Source organism: Oreochromis niloticus, linkage group LG12, assembly GCF_001858045.2.
Source record: "Oreochromis niloticus isolate F11D_XX linkage group LG12, O_niloticus_UMD_NMBU, whole genome shotgun sequence".
Classification (NCBI taxonomy): Eukaryota; Metazoa; Chordata; class Actinopteri; order Cichliformes; family Cichlidae; genus Oreochromis; species Oreochromis niloticus.
The window spans coordinates 11,598,131-11,610,808 of NC_031977.2; the positions used below are offsets into that span (position 1 = coordinate 11,598,131).

A 12,678-nucleotide genomic window follows, 5' to 3' on the forward strand; every position below is an offset into this window, starting at 1 on the left:
TTTGTATTTCCGATTAAACTGAGATTATTTTACATGGCCACACGTGTATGACCATATTTCACTGAACTTTTCAACATCCCCCATATTTCAACCTTGCCCCAAACCTTCAGAAGGTGAAGTTGGCACAGATTTGGTGTCTTGCTTAAGGACAATCTGAGCAGGATGGATGGTTGCCAACATTAAGGGCATGTGCCTCGCTCCCAATGGAGGTATGTGACAAAGATACCTACACTGTAGAAACTTTTGGTGCTGCTCTAAATTAGTACACTCTAATTTCTTATTAAACAAGTTTTAAATGAATTCCACATCATAATCCATTTGTTGTTGTTTTTTAAGTACTCAGTGGAAATATTCACACAGATCCAGCATGGCAGCATGTTCAGTTTAGTAAAATAAAAAGCAAATGAAATGAAACCAGATATATTAACTATTGGATGTTCAAGCATCTTTACCTTCAGGATCCATGTGATCAGGAAGCCCATTCCGAGTGGTTGCAGGAGCCATGATAGGCAGAGCCACTGAGTCTGCAGAACACAAAGCCAACCTCAACTTCTTCTTTGCATCACTGTGGGGGAAAAAAGCCATATCTATGAATCACATGCATCAAGAAAATTTAAAAGTGTCAGTGTAAAAAGAGCTTGGCTATGTGCTGCATTATGACCTGAAAGAGAACTTTGTTTCGTGCTGTTGTGCCGTCTGGCTGGCTGAGTCTGGGAGATCATCTGCAGAAATGTTCTGCAAAGTGTCTTCTCTCTGAGCGTCATGCACATTGTCCTCAACACAAAGATCTGTTAAAATAAAGAAAGCATAAATATATATTAATTTATTATGTCTCCTGCAGGTGTACCTCTTGTGAATGGATGGTGTTTTGATTTTTTTTCCTCTGCTCCGACCTCCTGCACCATCATAGGAGGCTCCGGCTGTGGCTCCATCACTCGGGCTGATCCTTTTAATGTTCCTGTATTTGTCCAGGATGTCCTCAGCTGCCTGGGCTTGAGTGCTCGTTCTGAGCAACGGGTCATCTGTGAGGGGGAAAGAGGAAAAAAGAATTGGATTCAAATTAAACTCACCGTGGAGGATCTCTGCCTAGCAATCAAGACTGAAAACAAACCATGACTGACCTTGCGGGATATTGTGGACAACTTCATCTTTCTCTTGTTTGTCCCTTTTCCTAAATGCTGCAATTGGAGCTGTGGGGCAGAAACATGTGTGATTAACTAAAACAGAGTGGCAATCCATTCACCTGGTCACAAGTCACCTGTTGACAGCCACTTTTGTTAAGTCGTTGGTGTTTTTGTATGGGAGATGAAAAATCTTAGTGTATAATGCATGGCCTCTACAAAGTATTAGACCAGTGAATGCTTTTAAAAAGAAAAAAGCAAAGATTTTGATGGTAATTCAACCTTTGGCTAAAGCAGAATATCCCAAAGACATACTGTAACTAATTATAAAACAGGTAGTGTATATGGATGTGCATAACCCTACTGATGCTTATTCTATTGACATAAAGGCACCAACAGAGCAGAGTTACAGATGCTAAAATCTGATGACACACACAGGAGACGTTGAGTGAAATATCTACATTCATATTCTGTTTTCGCCAGGGAGTAAAACATGAGTGAATGAATGAATAAAAAACGTAGCGAAACACAGAAAAAGGGGGTGTCGATGAGAAACGTGACTGTGGGAACTCAGGCTACACCGTGTCACATCACAGCTCTACAGTTCTAAAGCAGCACAAAGCAGCAAGGCACGCAGCCGCTGGCTCCAGCAGTAAAGCTAGCTCGATGATGACAGCATGGGAGCATTACCTGGGACTTCACTCTCAGCCGTCCAATACAGCACTGTGAGGAACACAACAGACAGGGTTGGCCTTTCAAGCACAGGCTGCTGCTCTGCGGGACGACTGAATCACCGTGCAGAGCAGCAGGACAAACACAATGGCGTTTACAGAGGTTTGGCAGGAAAGGTGGCGGTTTAGACGTCAAAGCCCTCGACTTTTTCAGTCCTGCATTTTATGAATATCAAGCCAATGTTTACTTAAGAAGTATCATTATCTCAAAGAGTAATAAGCACTCATTCCGTGAAGGCACAGCTCATTATTTCCCAGACAGATGTATGAGAGATGGTTGTTGAGTAGAACTCCAACAAGAGATGTGTCATCTATCAGTGCTGATGACAGAGAGGTCTATCTAATGACCATTAGCTGCTGGCTGACAGCACTGCTGGGAGGGCTACAGCCATACAATCTACACAGCTAAAGCTCCTCTGATGACTGATTAGCTTTGAAAAGTCTATATAAATCTGCAGCTAGTGAGACCTGAGAGAAAAAGGACTGGACACGTCTCTAGAGCAACTTCAAACAACAAGAAACATCATTTTCCAACTGGAACATCAGCAATGGAGTGGACAACATGGATCATCAGTCTCTTTCTCACTTTATAAATTGCTTTTTGCTCTGCTCTTTAAAGTGTGATATTTCCTGTCAGTTGTGATTAAGAGAATGTTTTTTGGGGGGTTTTTTCCCCTCAACCACAAAACATATAAAAGGCACAGTACAATCAAATTGATTTTTAAATGAACATAAGTTCATTTCTCGGCACAGGGAAAGACTTCCAAGTAACCTGTTTCCTTACCTTTGGGAATGGCTGGCACAAAACGTTTCTTCCACCACGGCCTGTTGCGATCAGACTTCTCATCGTCACTGTCTTTTCTATCCTCAACCTTTAAATGTAAATTAGCACATTATAATCAAACATTAGCAGGTGGTTTATTGAAAGCCGACTATGAAAGCAGCCCAACTACACAACAGCTCGTTACCTCTCCTTTCAGGGAGTCCTTGCTGGGAGATGAGGATGGACCTAAGGCGAAGGCCCCGGCGGGGTCGCGCTCTTCGACTGCTACCCGCCGGTTAAGGCCGGGGTCACTCGTGGGCCGGCGACCTGGGCACACGATGTCAGAGCTGCGGCTGCGGACCAGCCTGTCAGGGAACGAGTGGCGCTGCTTGGTGTGTTCCAGCTCAGACTGGGCCAAGCAGTGGGGCGTGAAAAGAGAGTGGCGAGTCTCCTGCCCCAGGGCACTGGCTTCAGGGATGGGAGGATCGGGAGGGGGGTGAGGGGGCCTGGCATAGTGCACTTTTGGCCTCACTATTGTTCCCGTGGAGGAGCCTGAGGTAATAAGGCAAGGGAGAAAAAAAAAAGCACTGAGAAAATATTCAAGAAGCCCTAGTTTTGATTATATTTTCTTTGAGCTTTAAGTTACCCACTTAACAGCTTACTGCACTCATTTCTTTCCCTCCGAGTGCATTTGTGGATCTTTATTTATAGCCCTAAATATACTAATAAAACTCAAGTCAATTTATGAGGGGAAAAATTGCTGCTCTGTACCATAAAAGCTCACCTGTTTCTAAAGAGCAGTCCCTAAACATAACATTCAGGAGAAACAAAAATGTGGGGGGACTGCTAAAGAGAGATGTAGGTGGGAGATGAGCCCTAGGTGTAGGCCACCTGTTCCAAGGGTAGACGCTCTCCTGAAAAGCTTCCAATGGCAGCCTCGTGCCATGAGCACAGTGGGACAAGGGGACAGTGCCAAAGAGCCTGGGGTGAGGTCTCTCAACCTGTCATCCCTTCACCTTGCCACAGACACACACACACACACCCACCCACTACCATTCTTCTCTCAAACATTTCCACCTGCACTACAAACAAAATGCACAGAAGCCAGAACAAAGACTGCTGAGAATAATTTGAGATTCTAAATGATGCCAATGAAGAGATATTTCACTTGCACTTACAGTAATATGTCCAGTAATTGGGGGTTGGAGTAAATTTTGCACAGCTCAAGCTGTTCTGCGATTCCATGACATTATGGCAGGGATTTAATGATACTCATTTTTAGCTCTCAATGGCTGTAGAGCATTCTGGGAGTGCAAATTACCTTCGGCGGTGGAGAGGGGATCAAACATGGCCAGCAAGGAATCGGCCTGTGAAGGTGGAGATGTCAGATGGTGTGCTCCTGAAAAGAAAAAAAACCCCCAAAGATATAGAAGATCATTCATTACAGAGCCGCTGAAATTACAATGCACACCAATATTCATTTTTTAAATAGGCCACATAAAAGCCAATTTAATCTCAAGTGGGCCAGACCAGTACATCCAATGCCTCCATATTTCACAAAATTAAGTGAAATTGGAGCAATATGTCATCGGTCTACTGCCATCTTACTTGAGTGTGGTATGGCAGGCTACAGGCCGTGACCCAGCCTCTGGCTCGGATGGAATTGTTAGTTTTATCTTCACTCAAAATATCTTAAACGACCTGCAAAAAAATGTTCCTGATGTGATAAAGTGAAAATATTAGGGCCCTCTTCTCTGCACTTTCACATGTTGCAAAGCCACTGAGCTGGCTGGATTGGTTGGGCCAGTATATTATGAAGTCCTGGTTTATGCTGTACCATGGTCCCCAGCAAAGAGCATGCAACCCTTCAATATAACCTCAAGTCATATTTACAGTTTTAGGGAGCAAAACTGTGATTTACTTTGGTGACAGCTGTAAAAGTGACAGGGATAGATGGTGACCAGACAGACACTAGACTGATGGTTTGGCCATCCTAGTGGGGATGTGACACACTCCTACCGTGGCCTGACTCCTCCCCATCTGGACTGGTCACAGAGTCCTTCCCTCCGAAGTCCGAGCTGCACTCTGACCTCAGATCCTCAATCTTGTTGGGGATATCTTCTGACGTTGCACTGATACCTGTGGCACCCCCCACACAAAACAGGTGTTTTGACATTCAGGACAAAAACAACTCAATATCACCTATGAAACAAGGTTTTTGGCAAAACTGCAAGTGCAATGGTTCTAAAACAAAAGAGGATATTTTTCTCTTTAGACTATGCTATATGGTCTCTCTCAGCTGGGAACCCACTGGGACCTCTAAATTGGTAGCGTAAGCTCCCCGTGGGTTAAGGGAAAGACACAGATAAGAGTGATCATCAGACGCATACTATCCATCGGCTGGATCCCGCGGGACGTTTTCCTGTGAGCTGAACCAGGAACGTCACCGCTGGCTTCTTAATCTAGGATACTACTTCATGCACGTCAACATAACACGTGCACCTGAGCCCATGGACAAGGCAACGAACATTAACCTCTGTGTCATACAGAAAAATTCACATGGACCCCACTATGCTGGTAACGACGCTCCTAACAACATGACCGCTCTTTCCACACCAGCAAGGAGAGTGTGAATGGTTTTATCGAACCCGAATTTAGCAACGACATTCCAGTAGAGAAACATAACTAAATGAGTCAAAAACAGAAACAGACCTTTCATAGTAAACAGAAGCCCATAAACTAGCTTTAAGACAAGGTGTTTATACCCGAGACGACGCTGAGGCCCGGTGTGCTGGGTCTCGAGCTCACTTCTCTGACCTCGGTGTCATCTGAGGTGCTGCCGACCCCAGAGCAGCTCTCCAGCTCCTGCAGACGCTCCTCCTGCTTCAGGTCTGCGGCTTCTGCACACGAAAAAACAGGGAAAAAATCTCTCTTTATGAAAATCCCCACAAGAATCTGCACTTACTCAAGGCAGATTGCTGTGCTGATAGTAATTTGCACTACCTTCGTTTGTACACATGGAAAAAGAAAAAGAAAACAAAAAAACAAAAAACAAATAAAGCATACATGATCATGTCTTATAACTGCCAATCCAAACAATAAAGCTAGTATAGCCAATTCTGTGGCTACCCAACGGAGCAGTTGGGTCGAACCCTGAGGCTCCACACTACTAGCGGTACTCATTTGCATGCTCGTTAGTAATAATGTGTTGTTGAAGTGCTCTTCGGAGTGTAGTTTTCTGCTGCCTAGCCATGAAACAAGCGCTCCACTTGAAGCACGCCTCCGATCACGCCATTACAGAGAACAACAGGGGCAGCAAACGTAACAAAAAAACCCCAAAAAAACAACAACAACAACAAAAAAAAAGCAATCAAGGCACTCATGCATGTCATTTCTGCACAGCACATATTGAAATGGTGTACTACTTCAATTAACATAAGGCCCAAGCTTTTTGAAGAAACACTGTTAATAAAGCTCTTGACTGATTTTCACAAAACGCTGGTTTTCAATAGAGGGACTCAAGCACGTAATCTCCCATTAACAAAAGGTTTGGTCTAAATGTTCAATTTGCAAGAACGGACTAAATATAATCTGTAACTCGTAATAATGCATTTGCCTTGCAAAGACACCGTAACAATGTTAATTGATGCTTTGACTGATTAGTGACACAAACACACAACAAAAATGCACAAACCAGTTTCAGAGCAGTATCGTGCAAGTCGGAGCCAGATAAAGAACTGACACCATGTAAGCTGACTGAGGACAGCTGCTGTCCTTGCGCTTCCCTCCCCACTGCTCAACCACAGGTGCAAACACACCTGGTGGTCCCTCTAAGGAAACCCTAAGCTGCCTTTTACTGGCACTGGCAGATCTGCCCTGAAAGACAAGCAAGTGCATACAAATATGATGACAGATGCACATGCACATTTTTGGTATGAATGCAGCGCAACCACACCTGGTGTCCCTTCCCCCCACCCTTCCTTACTATATGGAAGAACCATAAATATACTGCATGCATAAATAAGCACACATATGAATGCAAACGCACACTTGAGACCTATAAGACAATACCCATTGAGGACGAGTGTGAAAACAAAAGGACACTGGAACGGCAGAATAAACCCTGGTTTCCCCCCACCTGAGTCACTAGGCAGGACCTCTACACTCCAGGCCTCGCTTGTGGTCTCTGAGATGGTGGAACCATAGGGGTCCAGCAGAACTGAACCCGTGCCAGGAAGACACAGCAGGCTGCCGAGCATATTTTCCGCAGCTGCCCCTGAGAACAGAGAAAGAGAAAAAGACAAAGAGTTAACCCCTTCAGGAGTGGGAAAGTGTATTTGGCATGATGAATGACTTGTCAGTGCTATTAAGTCGATCAGTTCATGAAATAATTGTATCTATATTCACTCCATGACAGTTCGTTATGGAGAGAAACTTGCCTCAAAAGGGTTGCAGATGCATACGATATGATCCATAAGCATATCCTGAGATTTGCAAATGTGTGCAGTGATTTGTGTGTAACTTAAAGCCCAGATGTCCCAGTTTTACACTGGGACTGAACGCAGCTTACATTTGTGGATTTGTGCAAAAGTGGTCGCGTTAAATTTGTCTCAAAACCCCACATCGGCATGCGACGTGACGTGATCTGTGCGTATGAGGCAATTCGTCTACACGTATTAAAGGTTATGTGAGCGAGTGAGAGAGAAGTTGTGTGTAGTTTTAGACATTTGTATGCACAGAAAGGTTTATAAAGGTAAAATTATCAGATTCGTGAGCGGAACTTAATAAATTGTGTGGAAATGATCAGTATGTATTCAGATGGCTTTATCCTTGTGGATCATATCGTATGCATCTGCAACGCTTTTGAGGCAAATTTCTCTCCATCGTTAATGTACTGATTTGATGTGTAAACATTCAATAAAAAAATAAATAAATCTTCAGGTCTGACTTTCAAACAACACAGCAAAAGGCCAGAGATAAGCAAAAATACTACATAAACCACTCATTCGCAGAAGGGGGTTCAGAAGCAGTGAGCTTTGCACACAGAGAGGTCACATGCATTCCATGCTGGGACCCACAGGCACCTGCACCACTGTGCCAAAGGTCAGGGGTTAATAGTAATATCTCACCCTGCCCTGGCCTCTGGGGCCATGACTTTGAGCAGTTGATTAAGCCTAGCATTATTCACAACCAAATTACTGCTTTGTCTACACTCCCGCAAAGTCCTCGGCACAGCGTCCCCCTCCATCTCCGCTTGAGAAGCCGTGGCTTAACAAGGCGGAAGAATGCAGAGGCGAGGGAAAAGAGCTAGCAGGTGTGAGTGGGAGTGGGCGTCCAAGGCTCATGACCAGAAAGTCAACCTGTGGTAGCTGTGCCCCTGGTACGAAATGCTTCCACTTCGTGGCACACGCGTGGCATGAGCTTACATGCGTGCCAGCACCCAGGCAACAGTGTGTGCTGCTGTTGGCGGGGGCAGGGCTCTCATTGGCAGTGGGAGAGCTCTACCCCGCTGTCCGTGTTTACAGTCTTCAAGGTAGGGGCGCAGAGTACTTGTCTTTCAGGTGGATGATTAAATGAGTGGCACAACAAGAAGTGAAACAATTAGAATTTCTGCCTCATTATCATGGTAATCTTATCAGTGGGATAATGAGGTATTAATGGATATTTAATGTGCATCTCATAACCCAATCCCTTGGAGAAAACACATAAGGAAATCGCTGTAAATTCACTTAATGATGGAAAAGTCCCCCAACGCCATATTCCGAAGAATGAAAAATGGTGGATGCAAATGAGAAGGAACCAAGGTCAATAAGACTGCAGGGACTGAGTGAATGTCAGAGACAGAGAGAAAGAGAGCGAGAGAAATGGGCAGGGGAAGGATGTGAACAAAAAAGGCCGAGAGAAAGAAGACAGGAAGATGAGGGGCTGAATAGGAAGAAGACTCAAATATTATCTCTACAGCTGGTTTAAAATTACATTAACCTGTTTTTTTTTTCCCAACCCGTCTTTCTCTGTCACACTTGGCTCAACAAAGTGCAGAAACTGAATCATTCTACAAATTAGCATACCAAAATAACACATGTACATGTACAACCACTGTTTTTGTATTATCTTCATAATTCATTTATTTTTTTACTTCCTTCTGCCTGCCAGGTAAAGAGTCGATTGCAGTACAGTGAAAGAATATCAGGCTCTATATCAATATCCTACATTTTAATATAGATTATCAACACCAACTATTATTTAGCTGTTTTCGTATATCTGAAATACAAAAAGATCAAATTCCTTTCCTTTAGTTTAAAAACAATTCTCACTGGGGACCTAAATTTCCACCCTTCAGTATATTTGACTAACAAAATAAATAAATAAATAAATAAAATGAGAAATATCTTCGCAGAAACTGAACTGACTAAAAGATTTTTTCTATTTGATGTTATTTCACCCAAAACCACAAGGTGATGGCATTTCCCTGAATCAACTTCATAAACAAAGTCTCTGTGGTAAGCAATTCATAACTGGTTCTGATAAAATGTGCAGTGATCGCATGGGATCTGTACGCCCGTTCATTTGCCTACTGATCAATGAATGTCTACAAATACAGGGAGTGCAGAATTATTAGGCAAGTTGTATTTTTGAGGAATAATTTTATTATTGAACAACAACTATGTTCTCAATGAACCCAAAAAACTCATTAATATCAAAGCTGAATGTTTTTGGAAGTAGTTTTTAGTTTGTTTTTAGTTTTAGCTATTTTAGGGGGATATCTGTGTGTGCAGGTGACTATTACTGTGCATAATTATTAGGCAACTTAACAAAAAACAAATATATACCCATTTCAATTATTTATTTTTACCAGTGAAACCAATATAACATCTCCACATTCACAAATATACATTTCTGACATTCAAAAACAAAACAAAAACAAATCAGCGACCAATATAGCCACCTTTCTTTGCAAGGACACTCAAAAGCCTGCCATCCATGGATTCTGTCAGTGTTTTGATCTGTTCACCATCAACATTGCGTGCAGCAGCAACCACAGCCTCCCAGACACTGTTCAGAGAGGTGTACTGTTTTCCCTCCTTGTAAATCTCACATTTGATGATGGACCACAGGTTCTCAATGGGGTTCAGATCAGGTGAACAAGGAGGCCATGTCATTAGTTTTTCTTCTTTTATACCCTTTCTTGCCAGCCACGCTGTGGAGTACTTGGACGCGTGTGATGGAGCATTGGCCTGCATGAAAATCATGTTTTTCTTGAAGGATGCAGACTTCTTCCTGTACCACTGCTTGAAGAAGGTGTCTTCCAGAAACTGGCAGTAGGACTGGGAGTTGAGCTTGACTCCATCCTCAACCCGAAAAGGCCCCACAAGCTCATCTTTGATGATACCAGCCCAAACCAGTACTCCACCTCCACCTTGCTGGCGTCTGAGTCGGACTGGAGCTCTCTGCCCTTTACCAATCCAGCCACGGGCCCATCCATCTGGCCCATCAAGACTCACTCTCATTTCATCAGTCCATAAAACCTTAGAAAAATCAGTCTTGAGATATTTCTTGGCCCAGTCTTGACGTTTCAGCTTGTGTGTCTTGTTCAGTGATGGTCGTCTTTCAGCCTTTCTTACCTTGGCCATGTCTCTGAGTATTGCACACCTTGTGCTTTTGGGCACTCCAGTGATGTTGCAGCTCTGAAATATGGCCAAACTGGTGGCAAGTGGCATCTTGGCAGCTGCACGCTTGACTTTTCTCAGTTCATGGGCAGTTATTTTGCGCCTTGGTTTTTCCACACGCTTCTTGCGACCCTGTTGATTATTTTGAATGAAACGCTTGATTGTTCGATGATCACGCTTCAGAAGCTTTGCAATTTTAAGACTGCTGCATCCCTCTGCAAGATATCTCACTATTTTTGACTTTTCTGAGCCTGTCAAGTCCTTCTTTTGACCCATTTTGCCAAAGGAAAGGAAGTTGCCTAATAATTATGCACACCTGATATAGGGTGTTGATGTCATTAGACCACACCCCTTCTCATAACAGAGATGCACATCACCTAATATGCTTAATTGGTAGTAGGCTTTCGAGCCTATACAGCTTGGAGTAAGACAACATGCATGAAGAGGATGATGTGGACAAAATACTCATTTGCCTAATAATTCTGCACTCCCTGTACGTGACCAAAACGACAACCCACCTGCTATTTCCTGTAGCCGATCTTCGTCCATATTGGGGTCAAAGTCACTGCCGAGCACGTCGGTGCTCCAGGTTTCACTGACCGTCTCGGAGATGTCCCGGTCATCTGTCAGACCCATCATGTCTCTGATTTCAAATTTGCGTAGTTTGTCATCGAGGTTGTCCTGTGTCGTGGCTGAAATCAAGATAAGGTGCTGTCAGACTCTTTGTCTGTTTATAGATGACTGCTGTATCTAAAATCTTCTAAACCTCTACAACTAAATTATGCATCCAGAAACACACATGCATACCCTGTTCATGCTCCAAAAGCTGCAGAGCCTCTACCCCGTTGCTCCCTGATGGGCCAGCTCCCAGCTCAGAAACAGACTCTCCCTCCAGGTCCAGAGATGACACAGAATTAGAACGATTTGAAGGGCCTAAAATTAAAAATAAATACATACATTTTAAAAAGTGAACACACACACAAGGTCAACAGGTTACTCAGTCAGCAGTTCAGTAAACTAAAGTACAGCATATTTTAGCCCAGACCAATTATGTTGTTTTGCTACAGTATACATTTTTATAACCTGGGAAAAGGTGCTTTTCTCCAAATCCAAACATGATACTCTAAAATCTCTTTCAGAAATCCTTCAAATTCTAAAATTTAGAAGGAAAACATAGCTAAACATATGTCATGTCATGGCATTCCACACTGACCCTCTGAGATTCCTTCCAAGTTGTCACTGCACAGAGAGAAGCGCAACGTTTTGTCTGGTTTTCCATGCAGCTTAGTGTCATCAGCATGGCCATCCACCTGGGCCCCATCAGCCATCTGATTCAAAACCTAGAGGGTAGTAGTGAGACAAAGTATATGCAAAACTATCACTTAACATCAGCTCTTTTTTCCTAGAGGTAGTCATTTACTGAGTAAAAGCAGAAGGTCATATTTAGATAAGGGAGTTTGTTTTCTGTGAGATCTATGGTATCTTGCATAACACTGGAAGAAACATTCTCTAGGTAACCATACTTCCCTTTACTGACAGGAAAAAAAGATCTTAAACTGAATTTATTGCATCAAGTCACATTACCTCATTCTCTGACATCATCCCAGGGACAGTCTGAGGACCAGTTCCCAATGAAATTACCAGCACCTCCTCTGGTACCAGCTCCTGTAGGGACTCTTGGGAGCTGGCCTCTGCCTCCCCCTCCTGGGCTATGTTGGAACGGCTCCGGCTTCGAGCAGATGCTGGTTGGTGGGTTGAAGGAAACAGAAAAGGGAACTGTGTTATTTTTACCTTTTTTTCCCCTTTTATAGTCACAAATAAGGAATCTGTTTTTAAACCAAAACAACATCAACCAAAGAGCATGTGTGAAAATGAACAGCAGTAGGCAGGAGCTGGAAAACAGACTCAGATTCAAGTTCTATGTGAGCTGAGCTCAGCGTCATAGTCATCTGTAGGTAGCTGCACACTCGTGTAACATATAGGATTAGTTTATCTCACGTGTGACAGTAATTTGCTACAAAAAAACAAGGTTAGTGCTGATTATGAATAAAGTTATCCTTTACAAATCAGAAATTTTAATGTATTCAGCAGTTTACTGATTAAGATGTTAAGATACAGACAGATGTGAGTTTTGTATGAAGGCTTAGCTCATCATGCCACTCAAAAAAAATAAAATAAAAAAAATACTGCTGTACTTTTTAATTATGTCGGCAGTTCTACTGCTTAGAGAGTGTGGCACAAACTTGTTACACAACAATCTTATTCAGCCATGTCAAAGAAAAACATTTCAAGAACTTGCTGAAAGTGTATCTTTTGCTGATGGCTCACATGTTAATAAATAGTGTGTCCGATTATGTGCAAGGGTGTAAATAAATTAAGGAGGTCGTATCTGCTGA

General features: G+C 43.1%; 1 protein-coding gene across 4 annotated transcripts in view; it reads right to left on the reverse strand.

Moving 5' to 3' along the window:
- Positions 1-12,678, reverse strand: part of gapvd1 (GTPase activating protein and VPS9 domains 1) — a 28,608-nt gene that overhangs the window by 3,616 nt on the left and 12,314 nt on the right. For 2 of the 4 annotated variants that reach the window (XM_025896976.1, XM_025896977.1), the window contains 15 exons: positions 11,867-12,024; positions 11,496-11,622; positions 11,090-11,215; positions 10,801-10,974; positions 6,754-6,891; positions 5,381-5,515; positions 4,635-4,754; positions 3,937-4,014; positions 2,821-3,167; positions 2,637-2,724; positions 1,812-1,844; positions 1,122-1,190; positions 894-1,022; positions 662-788; positions 453-565 (listed from right to left, as the gene is read on the reverse strand). In XM_025896976.1, coding sequence (XP_025752761.1) covers positions 453-565; positions 662-788; positions 894-1,022; positions 1,122-1,190; positions 1,812-1,844; positions 2,637-2,724; positions 2,821-3,167; positions 3,937-4,014; positions 4,635-4,754; positions 5,381-5,515; positions 6,754-6,891; positions 10,801-10,974; positions 11,090-11,215; positions 11,496-11,622; positions 11,867-12,024 — 1,962 coding nt within the window. The remainder of the gene's footprint in view (positions 1-452; positions 566-661; positions 789-893; positions 1,023-1,121; positions 1,191-1,811; positions 1,845-2,636; positions 2,725-2,820; positions 3,168-3,936; positions 4,015-4,634; positions 4,755-5,380; positions 5,516-6,753; positions 6,892-10,800; positions 10,975-11,089; positions 11,216-11,495; positions 11,623-11,866; positions 12,025-12,678) is intronic. The other 2 variants (XM_013271605.3, XM_013271604.3) reach the window with 1 other exon arrangement.